At 41.8% G+C, this 12687-nt stretch overlaps 1 protein-coding gene across 3 annotated transcripts in view; it reads left to right on the top strand.

The window, feature by feature from the left end:
- The window catches only part of RXFP2 (relaxin family peptide receptor 2), a 932621-nt gene extending 920926 nt beyond the window's left edge, over positions 1 to 11695 (top strand). For all 3 annotated transcript variants that reach the window (XM_069205573.1, XM_069205574.1, XM_069205572.1), the window contains one exon: positions 8421 to 11695. In XM_069205573.1, the coding sequence (XP_069061674.1) occupies positions 8421 to 8689 (269 nt within the window). In that variant the 3' untranslated portion in view covers positions 8690 to 11695. The remainder of the gene's footprint in view (positions 1 to 8420) is intronic.
- Positions 11696 to 12687: the final 992 nt, after the last annotated feature.

The raw sequence follows: 12687 nt of genomic DNA, 5'->3' as shown, positions 1-12687 counted from the left end.
CAGCTCAGCATGTGCCTGCCCTCCGACTGACAATCCAGCCCACGATGCTGCCGTAATCAGGGCAGGTCGTGTTTAGGCCTGGGAAAAACCTCCTTGCAGCACAGAGAGCATGATGGGGCGGGGCCAGCAATCCTTCAGCTGACCGTGCACAGCCCTGTAGCAGGTGGAAGGACCCCCAGGCCAGCAAGCACAGAGGCCGATAACACGCTGGAGACAGCGTCCAGCAGGGAAGATTACAGCGCTGCAACACAGCGTTCACAAGACGTGTAGGCAGGCACACCCCCGCAGCCGTGACAGCCACAAGAACACACCGTGCGATAATGGAGGGTGGGAACGCCCACCCTCATCACCAATTTGTTCCGTTTCCCACCCGACGGTAGGCACGGGGAACGCACTGAAGTAATGACAGGACACCAGGTTGGATTCCGACCGCCGGCGCAGACACCAGAGTCCACCTTTATTTCCTCACCCCTTACATCAGGGGCCCACACCACTTGTATCCTGCAGGCAGGGGTAAACACGGCATGGACTGGGGAGGATCCACCTTCCAGTTAGAAAAGTCCATGCTGCAACATAACACTTGTCACCATAACAAACAGTCTGGGCGAAATCGGTAGTCAATTAATATGCATAAAGTGCATGTAAATCCATCAGTACCTTCCCAAACACTTAAGATGGCCCTTGTGCATCGCAAAACGTGTCGTTTTTACATTCGGTGGGCCTTGTTTCTTGTTGCCTGACTCTGTCGTCTACAGGAACTCAGAGATGGCCAACGGGCATGTGCAAACGGGAATTCAGAGCAAAGAACAAGCGCAGTGAATTTTGAAGGCAGTCTGCTTCTAAGGCCCATAAGCTACCACATAGGCATGAAATGCTCACCTAATCGCCCGTATTAAAATAAAAAGAAATGTGACCTGAATACAGCCTTTTGTCAGAGTCCCTCTTTACTCCAAGGATAAGTGGACGCTGCTTCCTTCACCGTAAGTTTTTTTACCACATCATTGCCAATGTTAAATGGAGTAAAAAGGGGCAGAAGGGAGCATAAATAAGAGGTGTTTTATTAGAAGAAAGTAACACCAAATACGGACAGCCGCTCACCGACACCTGCTCTCTACCAATCCAACTGCCGCAACGCTGCCTTAACTTTCCCAACAACTGTCAAAGTCAGCGACAAGGTGCGAAAATGTCATGGGCTACCTCTCCCTGCATACATATCCTGATATAACAAACATGCAATGTTCTCCCACTTTCAATTGAGCACTTGTTGAGGCAACCGTAAAGGTCCTGTACCACCACCACTGCACAAACAATTCTAAATGTGAAACCTCATGTGCATGCATTCACAACACAATGTTTTTGAGATAGGGTGGATGTCCTTGTATTTGTATTGCTATTTCCTGGGAATCTCAGTTATATTCAGATGTATAGAACAAGATGGAAATCCATGTTTACCAAATAATGGACACATCCATAAGGATGTGCTCTCTTCCTGAGTTGAGAATCCCTGGCAGCTGGGCAACACCCTCCCTTCACAAAGCAGTTCTGTAGGAGTGGGAACTGTAAAAATAATGAGCAGCCTAATAAATAACAATCATGGGTTAAAACAAATCCCTTGAATATTTTGAGAACACTACACTAGATTTTATTAAGATACAGTAAGGACGTTCAAGAAATAAAAAGTCTTGAGAAAGTCATTAGGATTGGCTCAGTGATTTTTTTTGTTTTAAGATGGGTCATGCAAACTTATGCTTGCATGTAGAATCATATCAGCATACATGTATTTGTGGCTTGCACCTGATCTTTGCCTAAAACATTTCAAAAATCCAGCAGCAAAGAACAAAAAAGCTAACAGTCAGTGTTTACTGTATACAATGCATATATGTTATAAAGTATGTAATGTGGAATTATTCAATCAATTTGGAGGTGTAGAATAGCCCTTAGGCCCTCATTATGACATAGGCGGTAAATCCCACCTTCCGCCACGGCGACTGCCGCCAAAAGATCGTCGCTGTGGCTACCAGAAGCACCTGACTTACCTGCTTGCATGGGGTCCTCTGGCAGGAGACGGGATGCGGTGCTGCTGCCAGCAGCAGTGCCACGCCAGTAGACCGCCAACGACCGTATCATGATCATGACTGCAACCCGTCTCCTGCCGGAGGACCCCCTGCAAGCCGGTAAGTCTGGTGCTCCGACAGAGGAGGGGGTTGGGAGGTGTGTTGTTTGTGTGGGGGTGTGTGTGTATGTTTCTGTGTGTGTGCATGCGGTTGTGGGGCGTTTGGAATGCATGTGGGCATGAATTGATGTGAGTGTGCGTGTATGTTGTGATGTATGAATGTGTGTGTGCTTGTATGTATGTCAGTGTGTGTGGATGTGTGTGTGCATGGATGTATGCATGTGTGGGTGAATGTAGGTATGCGTGTGTGTATGCATGTGTATGTCTGTGCGTGTAGGTGTGTGCATGTCGGGGGGTTGAAAGGGGAAGGGGGAGGGTGAATAGGACTCTGGGCAGGAGGGTGGAGGAGACCTCTATCAGTGCCAAGGAAGGAATTCCTTGGCACTGATTCTGCCTACCCCCATGGTTTTCATGGCAGTAAAAAAGCAGCGGTGGGCGGTGGCCGACCAAGGTCATATTACCTTGGTCGGCCTAGTGACGGCCGCTGGGCTGGAAGACTACTGGCAGTACTACCCCCACTATAACACCGTCCGCCGGGGTCATAAGGAAACCCCTTAATGTTTTGTAATGTAAGCACTTCAAAGAAGGGGAAATGAAACATCAAACAGCCGATATTACGTGATAAGAGAGGAATACTCTTCTGGCAGGAGCCAAAGCCCATTCCATGCTTTTTTAAATAAATTGGTACCAATAGGTAGTGCAGACAGATGTGCTGTCAAGCGAGACCTAAAAGGGACACAAATGTATGTCTCTGAAAAATATTTTTTGTGAGCCTCACACTAATGCAACGAAGTACAACGTCTTACAGGGAGGTTGCAAAATTAGAAGAAACAAAAATGAATCCATCCCAAGGGACATCTGCAGAACGAAATACCAAACAGTACAAATGATACATAGCTTGCAAGTTGCAGGAAAGAGATGCATTTGCATAGAAGTTAAGTTCTTCAAATCCCAGCAATGATGTCGACTATGCATGCTAAAAGTCTTGAATATCGAGAACCTTTCAAATAAATTATTGCTTTCATAGTCCAAAGTTACACTCACAGTGAGTGCTTCCCAAGTTCTGTGATTTGAAAAATGCAGCTTTAGAAGTGTAAGAAATTGCATAATTTTTAAATTGAAAAATAAGCAAAATTTCACACATTTTCTAATTAAGAATTGCGGTTTGAAAGTATCTTGCATAACAATTTGCACGAGAAGACATACTTTATGTAAAGCTGTCATGTCATAAGCTAGCAGGAGGCTTGTTTTAGTCGGAAATGTCTGTTTCAAAGACATTTGCTGTGTAAACCAGTCGCACACAGGCAACATTTAAACAAAATCACATTATGGGATTAGGTTTACATCTGTGAAAATCTGGAATTTCTAGCATTTCACTGGTGTAATTTAAATTTCGCCGAGGCCTCGACATCATCTGTGCTCTGTCATACAGCCTTGTTTTGTCTGCGTGTTTGTTCTCAATAAGAGACCTTTATCTTGCTTCCCAACAGACGTCTACTAGTCATTGCCACTCAAAGCCATGGAAATCATTTCAGTTAAGGAAATCTTCTTATAACAAGCACAACTGCCCATGAAAACTAATTAATCAGTTGATTGGCATTAGGATGCCCAGCCCACCGCATGAGTTTGTTATTGTGGAGCATCAAAGGAAAAGGAGCCCTAATTTTCCATCAATCTGCCTTGCACAACCAAAGACGCATGTAGGTTACCAGAGGCAAGTGATTAATAAATCACTCTATCAGAGCATGTGTGTAGGCACTCATATAAACACAAACGACCACGACAGATCGTCCAGTTTGGTGAAGGTTTTAGTGTTAATTTCAATGGGCAAATCAGGTTCAGTAAGATATGGAACACTCTGGCTTAAAGCAAGGTTATGTCTTAGCACCAACCTTATGTAATCTCTTCGTCAACGATGTAGACAAAAGCCTCCTTCGGATGTTCCAACAATCAAAGGGGACAAAATACGAATTATTTTGTTTGCTGGTGAGGCTGTGTGATTGACCTGTATTGACCTATCCATGCACAAGATAGTGAGAGGCTTCAAATTCCATTGCATGTCAGAAAATCTGATGAAGAACACACAAAAAATAAACTTCATCATATTAGGTTCAAAGTGCAATCCAAATAACATATATAAACTCTATGGCAGGGCCCTAGATCTTGTTAAGTATTATGATTATCTAAGTATTAGATTCAACGAGAAGTTGCTCTAGGCCAAGCAGCCAGTAAAAAGCGAAGCAATCATGAGTTAACATAAGAACACTGTATTTTGTTTTTTTTTTAAATGCGGTTGAAGATCAATTGAATCTGCCCTTCCCAACCAAATGAAAGCTTTAGCTGCAGGTTCTTATGCGGGTGAGTGTTGGTGGTAAAAGAAGGGCACTGGACTGAAGAAAGCTAAGAACCAATTTCTACAATGTTTGTTACATTTAGAACCTGGGACTTCTGAGCTGCATTAAAGCTGGAATTGAGCATGTACTGTTGAGTCCATCTAGCACTTAAACTGATCCTATATTGCAGTGGTTCCCAACCTGTGGTCCAGGGACCCCTGTAGGACCGCAAAGCCTCCTCAGTGGGTCTGCAACTGCTTAGAAAGTTAAATAATATTAACAGATTAGGTCTCCACCATTCAGTAATGATTCACCGGGGGGTCCCTGGTTTCCAATAATGATAAAGTGGGGCTCCTCAGAAGTTCAAAGGTTAGGAACCACTGCTGTATTGGATCCAAATATGGAGTGACTCACACAAATTACCTTAGCTTAATTGCATTGCAAGTACTCTAGTCCAGTGGTTCCCAACCTGTGGTCCGGAGACCCCTGGGGATCCACGAAGCCTTCTCAGGGTGTCCACGACTGCTTAAAATATTAAATAATAATACGAGATAAGGTCCCCAGCTTTTAGTAATGACTCAGTGGGGGGTCCCCGGATTCCAGTAATGATTCAGTGGGGGGTCCCCTGGTTCCAGTAATGATAAAGTGGGGGTCCACAGAAGTCAAAAGGTTGGGAGCCACTGCTCTAGTCTGCGTAGGCTGTGCAGAGTCTAGACTATTCCACAATTACTGACCACCTCAAGTGCGCAGAAAATCTCTGGAAAATAGTGGGCCTACAAGAACACACAGGGCAAACTAATGACACATTTCCAGGAAATGAAACCGTCTGTGTCATATGACCATTATGTGGACCAAGATTTTTTGGAGATAAAAAAATACATTGTACATTAGGGTCAGAATAGGCACATTGCCAATAATGATTTATAGGCACATTGCCAATAATGATTTACATCAACAACTGGTCCAACCTATCTTCACCCACAGCTGCGTGTTTAACTACAAACAAGGAGGCAATGAAACTGTTTTACATTTCTTGCTGCTCTGTATAGCTCCTTGCAGGCAAGGAGGCTTTGCTCATTTTCCCTTTTTAGCAAATATAACATAAGACACTGTAAGGCTGGAATGTCCCTTTGGCTTCGAGCTGATTCTGAAGGATTCTTCATCACGGGGTCATGTATACGCTGCCTGGAAAAAGACATTAATTTGCATTCCAGAAGTGTGTTTTATTTTTTATTGGGTGTCAGCAGAAGTGCACCAAAGAGAGCACTGCCTTACCATTTGCGCCTGCAGCTAAGCACCTATGCAAGCAGTGGGGAGTAAAATAAATTAAAATGAAACTTACATTATGCACCTCGAGCCTGGGGCGCTCCTTCACAACAACCCCAAAATGTAACTTAAGCATGTTCATATTAGCATATTTGCACAAGTGAGGGGAGTAAGACCAGTGCTTAATTTGTGCTTATTGTTTCCAGTGCTGAGCAACTGCACTTATTTTTGAGGGCCAGCACTTATTCTTGTGCCTCAAGCATTTCCTGTGAGCAAAAGACACACATGGGAAAGGCTGAGGAAGAGGAATACGAATACGTCACAAAGGTAGAAAGCAAAAAGCTGCTAGAGTGAGTTGAAGGGGCAAGGGTTAGCTTTATATGGATTAAAGAGGCCAGAAATGGATTCAGGATTACGCTGCCTCAGTATTCTGTGCTTGCACATTTAACTGCAGCAGCCGCGTGTTTAGGAGGAGGACTTTGGGCACTGGCACGTTTTTATTTACAAATTAAGCACTGAGTAAGAGACATTAGCCCTTAAGTTATATCACACACCCTAGAGCAGATGAATCACATCTTCATACATAGTGGGTATTTACAAGCCCCTTGGTCCGCCGGTGTGTCGCTTTTTCCCCATATAAAAAGTGATGCACCAGTGTCACAAGGGGCATGTAAATAAGCCTCATAGTGTGAGCACTTGTCTCCCATTGTAATGTTAATAACATCACTAACATTACCCGCAATACAGCGCAGCAAGATTGCGTTACGTAAAAGTGAGACGGCAGAAATGCCTCATATTTACAAAGATATTGCGCATTTCTGCTGCCTCCTTGTGCTGGCATACTGTGTGGTGCTGAGCACCACTGAAGGCAGCCTTGCAACATAATGCAAGGTTGCCTGCATTACAGGCAGGATTTCTTTCTTTAGTAAGGAAATTTTCCTGCACAAAAGCAATCCTTAAAGGCATATCCTTTTTGTGTGTGTGATGCATTCCACATCATGCATTGAAAAAAGGAAATAACGACGAGGAGAAACAACAATGAGTTCTCCTCATTATGCCTGAGTCTGCCATACCATTTTGATGCATGCCCGGTTTACAACTCTCTGTAAATCTGGCAGTGCACTAAAATCCATGATTGGATGCATGGGAATGCCCATACTCCACCAATGGGACACCTCCCTGCTGCAAGGTAATGCAAGGCAGCGTTATGCACTGCCTTGCGTTACTTTGGATTTACTAAACCATGCACAGTCGCGCCTGGTGGCTTTCCATGGCTTAAGTATTTGCATTGCCTTGCGACGGCTCGTGCCATGCCAGGCCAATGCAAATCCTTAGTAAACCTGGCTCGATGTGTTTTGCGCTTGTGTTTTTATTAGATTTTTAAAAGACAAATTTCGGGTGCTAATGTAGTTCTGGGGTCTTCTAGTATGTCAAGACTATATTTTCCCTTAAGTAGGAGCATTGTTATGCATTTGAAGCCCTCTAGAGCCCCACATTCTGTTTTTGGCCCATTACACATTTTACATTTGCAGCATGCCAGACTTTTAATTGTCCACTTGAATATTTGGAAGATTACATTTTGTATATTTAAAATGCTTATTTTTTAAGTTCACAAGCCTGCCAACATATTTGCCTAGCACTAAGGGTCAGTATGTGGAACTCTCAAATGGCTTATGTACGAAATCATGAACAAGGCAATCTGGTCATTTGGAATTGAATGTTAATTTCTGCAGATATTATACTTAGCGTGATATCTCCTGGATTTTTTTTTTTTTTTAACGTTGTAAATATTTTGTGTAGCATGGTATATCTCGCATGTAATTGTATGACTTGTGTTTTCATGTATTTACATTTGTAAATCTCAGACACTAAAATGCTATTTATAATGTTATAATGTAAAAGATAATTAAGATTTTTGCCAGACGATATTTAGCCCACGATCTTGGAGTAACATTCCAACCAAACATTTCTTACACATCCACCTCTTGTTACCTTTCGTGACATAATAAGGCCCCAGTGTATAATGAAAGAACGTGTTAGCTATGTTTCTAATAGTAAGTATACCAATAAACTGAGAACATCTTGATAAATAAGTTTGACATTCGTCTTCGTTAAAAAAAATATTGAACAAAAGAATAACTGACAGAGAAAAGTTTAGTGCTTCAAAAAACTCTATCCCATTGCATTCACATATGCACATGTGCACATACGGGCGCACGCATTAATGTACACCAATGCAAACACACATAATTGCATGCACAAACAAACACACGATCGTTGATCAGAAACAAAGAAAATAATTGTGCCAGTGTTACTGGAATTCCCACTTCACAAATTTCTATTTGTGCATGGGAAGAAAGCTGGATTCTACACAGTCCAATGTTTTTTGATGCATGGTCTTCATATCATCTTAGGATGTGATTTTCTAACTTTCATGACATACCTGTAACGCCACATTTATGTTGCAGTCTCTTCCCTACCCATTGCTTCCTCGTAGGTCTCATTATTAGCATTATTATTTCAGTATTCTCTGGGCACCTTAATACTTGCGCACCACAGGAATCATCGACCACCACCTTTAAGGTATCTATAACTCAAGCCCAAAAACTTACAAGACATTAATATTTTTCAAATGTTTTGTCTTTCAGGTACGGTGACCTCATGGATTGTTATATTCATCCTCCCCATAAACAGTGCTTTGAATCCAATTCTTTACACGCTCACCACAAGTTTTTTTAAAGAGAAGTTAAAGCAGTTACTGCACCGCCATCGGAGGAGATCCGTCTTCAGGAGCGAGAGGAAAAGTCTATCTACCTCCTTTGTATGGACGGAAGACCCACTGGTCCAGCCCACTACATTTAGACTTGGGTTCCTGAACAAAAAAACTCTTGGAGAAAGTGCCATCAAGTCAGTTTGACGAAAGGCGAGCAGTAAGAGAAGTAGGACTGAAACGCTGAAAAAGCAGACAGGCGGTGTGAGATGAACATGATACATGAATGTTAGCATTTAACATTTGTGTGACCTCTATATCTCCATGTGAGATGTTTCTATAAGCATTCCAATGGCATGCTCGATTTGATGTAGGGTGGCGTTGTCCCTGCAGCAAAGTCTGATATACTGTACTATACACCTGTTGGTGTTTTGGGTGAATACATGAGGAGTTCAAGTGTGCTGGAGTTCCATGAGCTCACGTACCTGGGTGGCGTGTGGCACCACTGGAGCTGCACTTGCAGCAAAAACTCGTGGATTGTACTGTGCACCTGTTATGTTTTTAATACATGAAGAGTTCAAGTGTGCTGGAGTTCTATGAGCTCCTGTACCTGGGTGGAGTGTTGGATCATTGGAGCTGCACTTGGAGCAAAGACTTGTGGAATGTACTGTGCACCTGTTGATGTTTTTAATACATGAGGAGTTCAAGTGTGCTGGAGTTCTATGAGCTCCTGTACCGGGATGGAGTGGGGGACCACTTGAGCTGCAAGTCTGACGAGAGGAAGTGGTCATGGTGAACTCCTAGACACATTTTGCAAGGGCTGATACAAATAGCTTCATGTGAGAGAGATAGAGAACTGGCAGCACTTTTATGACAAACCACACAAGATAAAATGAGACTACTGCCTAAAATAGCACACAAGCCGCTCAGCAGGCCTTTGCAAGGGAAACGGCTCATTCTATCAGTTATACCCTTAGTGCTGCTGGGCAGATAGAATTTTATGCTAATTGAGGTGGCTTGGACAATGTATTATGCCAACACAGGACCAAACAAGCAACCAATGGTGTTTGCTGCAGGACATGTCTGACAACTCTCCTTTATGCCTCTTGCTTTTGACTGTGTGGTGCTTTTCACATATTAAAACTCTATCAAACTGGATTGGATCATGCCAAGGTAGACGTATAATGTTTAAGATACAGATCTATGTAACTTAACAGTGTAAAATATGCGGATGGATCAGAATTAAAATGCGCAAAAAATGTTTTTTGAAATTCCAATTGTTATATGGCTTATGAAATCATACTGTAGAGTTCTGTATGGAAATTTCCAGAAACACTTCTACTACCTATTTCAAAGACTGCCACACTGTGAAGGTTTGATCTCAGCGTAACCTATTCTATACGTCACTCAGGAATTTCATTAGACTCGAAACCGTGTTTTTTGTCACCACCCACTCTATCTATATAAGAAACCATCCTAATAATGTCCCTCTAGAGTGATTAGCGGGCATATGCCATAACTTTGATTATCTGTGATTTAACGTACAAAATGGATCTTTAAATTCCTCTCTTTACTTAAAATGGTAATGAGGAGAACTTCAAGATCCGTCGGTCCAATTCACAAAAAAAATCAGTAAGTTCTTCCAATAAGAACTACACATGGGAAGCTGTGCCAGTCACAGTCCCCAGGGCTACTCCTGGAAAACGTTTATGAACTCCCACTGTTGCAGTTACGGTGAAAACCTTTTTACATAACCATGGGGAAAATACTTTTGTCTGTAGAGAAAATCCTTTATCCACACCCTCAACAATATGGTGATAGTCCCATCTCAGTTTCAACCATGGAAAACGATTCCTACTTTTGATGTGGACATTTCAAACTGTATCCAAGGCTGTGAGAAAGTTTTGTGAGTGTGAACACGCAAATACGTTTGTAGGTTATTCTTGTTGGCAAACTTTCCAGGGCATTTCCGCTCCTCAAAGGCTACTCCATGGTGCTGGAAAATGATTTATTCACACAAATATAGTATTTTTGTGTAAATCGGCATAGGAATGCAAATTCATGTTTTAACCTGAAACGTGGAATTACAGAAACTAGCCATACATGTCTCATTTTACATAGCTGTGTAGAAATAAAACTAAAATATAGGGACTGAAAAATGAATTTCCTGGACGTTGTTAAACCGCCAAAAAACAATTCCCATCCTATAAAAAGCATTCCACTTCTATGATAAAAAAATATTTCTATAGAGTAAAATAAACTCTTTTCACTTCCCCTTTACAAATGGGAACACATTCAAAAGGAAGTAACACAAACAGTGTGGTCGTATATCCTCAATGCCCCATTTCAAAATTCAAGAAAGCTAATACAAAATCAGTTTATTTTGAACATTGGTAAATGTTGACGTGATTATTGAAAGCACTGAAATGCTTAAAGTATAGTTGTTTTAAATATTCATTAACCTATTTCACTTCCATCGAACTTAATTTCGTCAAACTTCAAATTACAAGCAAGTGGAAATAAACAAAAAGGAGCGAATACTTCTAATTTCTGAAATGACAAGTTTACAGTCTAAGCTAATGGGCCAAAGGTCAAATTTGTGAAAAGTTGTGATGGGAGCCAAAGTTTCCGAGATGCTTTAATTGATTCCCTAGTGAGGTGGAATGGATACCAGGTATGCCTTTCAAACACAGTGTCCCAGTGACGAATTCTAAATGTTCTTTATATAAAACGTCATATCTAATGTGCGTTGATTCAGTGGCTTCATCAACAGATTTTGATAAACGACAGAGCAATAAAAGCGAGTCAAAGATCGAAATTGCCTAAAGACGATTGCTCATTTCCTTGCTTAGTAAATATATATTCCAAGTTGGGTGACCTTCCAAAGATAACATTTGCTATCACTACAAACTACATGATTAAATATTTGTAAAATGTGTCGTTCCTTTATATGCAGAATCTACATTCAGAAAATTGCGGGAGTGTAGTGCCAAGAAGGTCTATGTGAACAGATGATTATTGTGTGTAAAAGCGAGCATGCATTATTATGCTCTGTGCATTAAGCAGAGGAGTTTACTAGCTTATCTTTGCATAACATGGTACCCAACAAATGTTCCTAACTTACATGATATGAGAACTAAAGTGCAAATTACTGCAAACCAAAATTCAATTGTGTCACAAGTTTACAACCAGTCATACTAGTCCCATAACGTGTGCAATAAATAAATATAAAATACAAGATAAACTGTTAGCGACTATGAGGTATATGTTATTGTTAATAGAGTACCTGTCATGGAAAGTATGAATCTGCTCGTTTTAGATGTCTTGGAAAAGAACATTGCATGCTGCATATTTTATGGCCCAGACCCTCATTAAGAAATGTATATTTGGTTAAGTAGGTCAAGCCTAAATCCCTGACGGATTTAAGGCAGGCTGGTAAAGCTAGTTTTCACCTCTTTCGAATTTCCTGGAGTACGGCAGCCCAGAGCAAAGCATCGTCCAACCCAAACTGTGCGTGCATTCCGAACTGTTATTCCCCCATGCCTCTACACCATGTTAGCTAAAGATCCCCACCTGTTTGGTACATTTTCAAATGTTGCCTGTCTGTTCTTTGTCACATGGTGTGTTTTACTTCGGATGTTGTCCGATACATCTGTTTTTACATTTTGTTACCTTTCCAGTTTCTCTGGACTTGACCTTGCATTTCTTTAATTAGGCTGCGGTTCTTTGTTCAGCATCACTGCGCAATTTAGCTCTGCACCAGCTAGTGGATGTTAATATATTAGACTTCCCCGCACTCCGCCCCTTATGGGCAGGTGCAGTGATGAGAATTGTGGGGGAAAGAATGGCATGTGTCCGTTATAAGTCCCATGGTCTCTTGCGGTAGCCAGGTCTGTTATTGCCACTCTTTCGGTTCATGGAAAGGATTTCCAAACCCATCTAAATCAAAAGCACTCTGACCATCTACATACATCTACCACAGAAGCCTGACAGGGGCAGCTATGTCCGGAATTGCTCTCTGCCCTCCACGGATCCCCTAGGCAGTTCCCTGGAATAGTAAAAGGGAATCTGATTTGTTACAACATCTATGATCTGGGTAATTGCTACTTAACTTTCTTGAACGTTAGGTATTCACATTTTTCCCCAGTTGTTCTGATAAGCTGTACACTGTCTTCATTCCAATAGCATGCAAGTTAATGTGAATT

Source organism: Pleurodeles waltl, chromosome 8, assembly GCF_031143425.1.
Source record: "Pleurodeles waltl isolate 20211129_DDA chromosome 8, aPleWal1.hap1.20221129, whole genome shotgun sequence".
Classification (NCBI taxonomy): domain Eukaryota; kingdom Metazoa; phylum Chordata; class Amphibia; order Caudata; family Salamandridae; genus Pleurodeles; species Pleurodeles waltl.
Note: the sequence above shows the minus strand (reverse complement) of the source record. Positions and strands in the feature narration are given on the sequence as shown.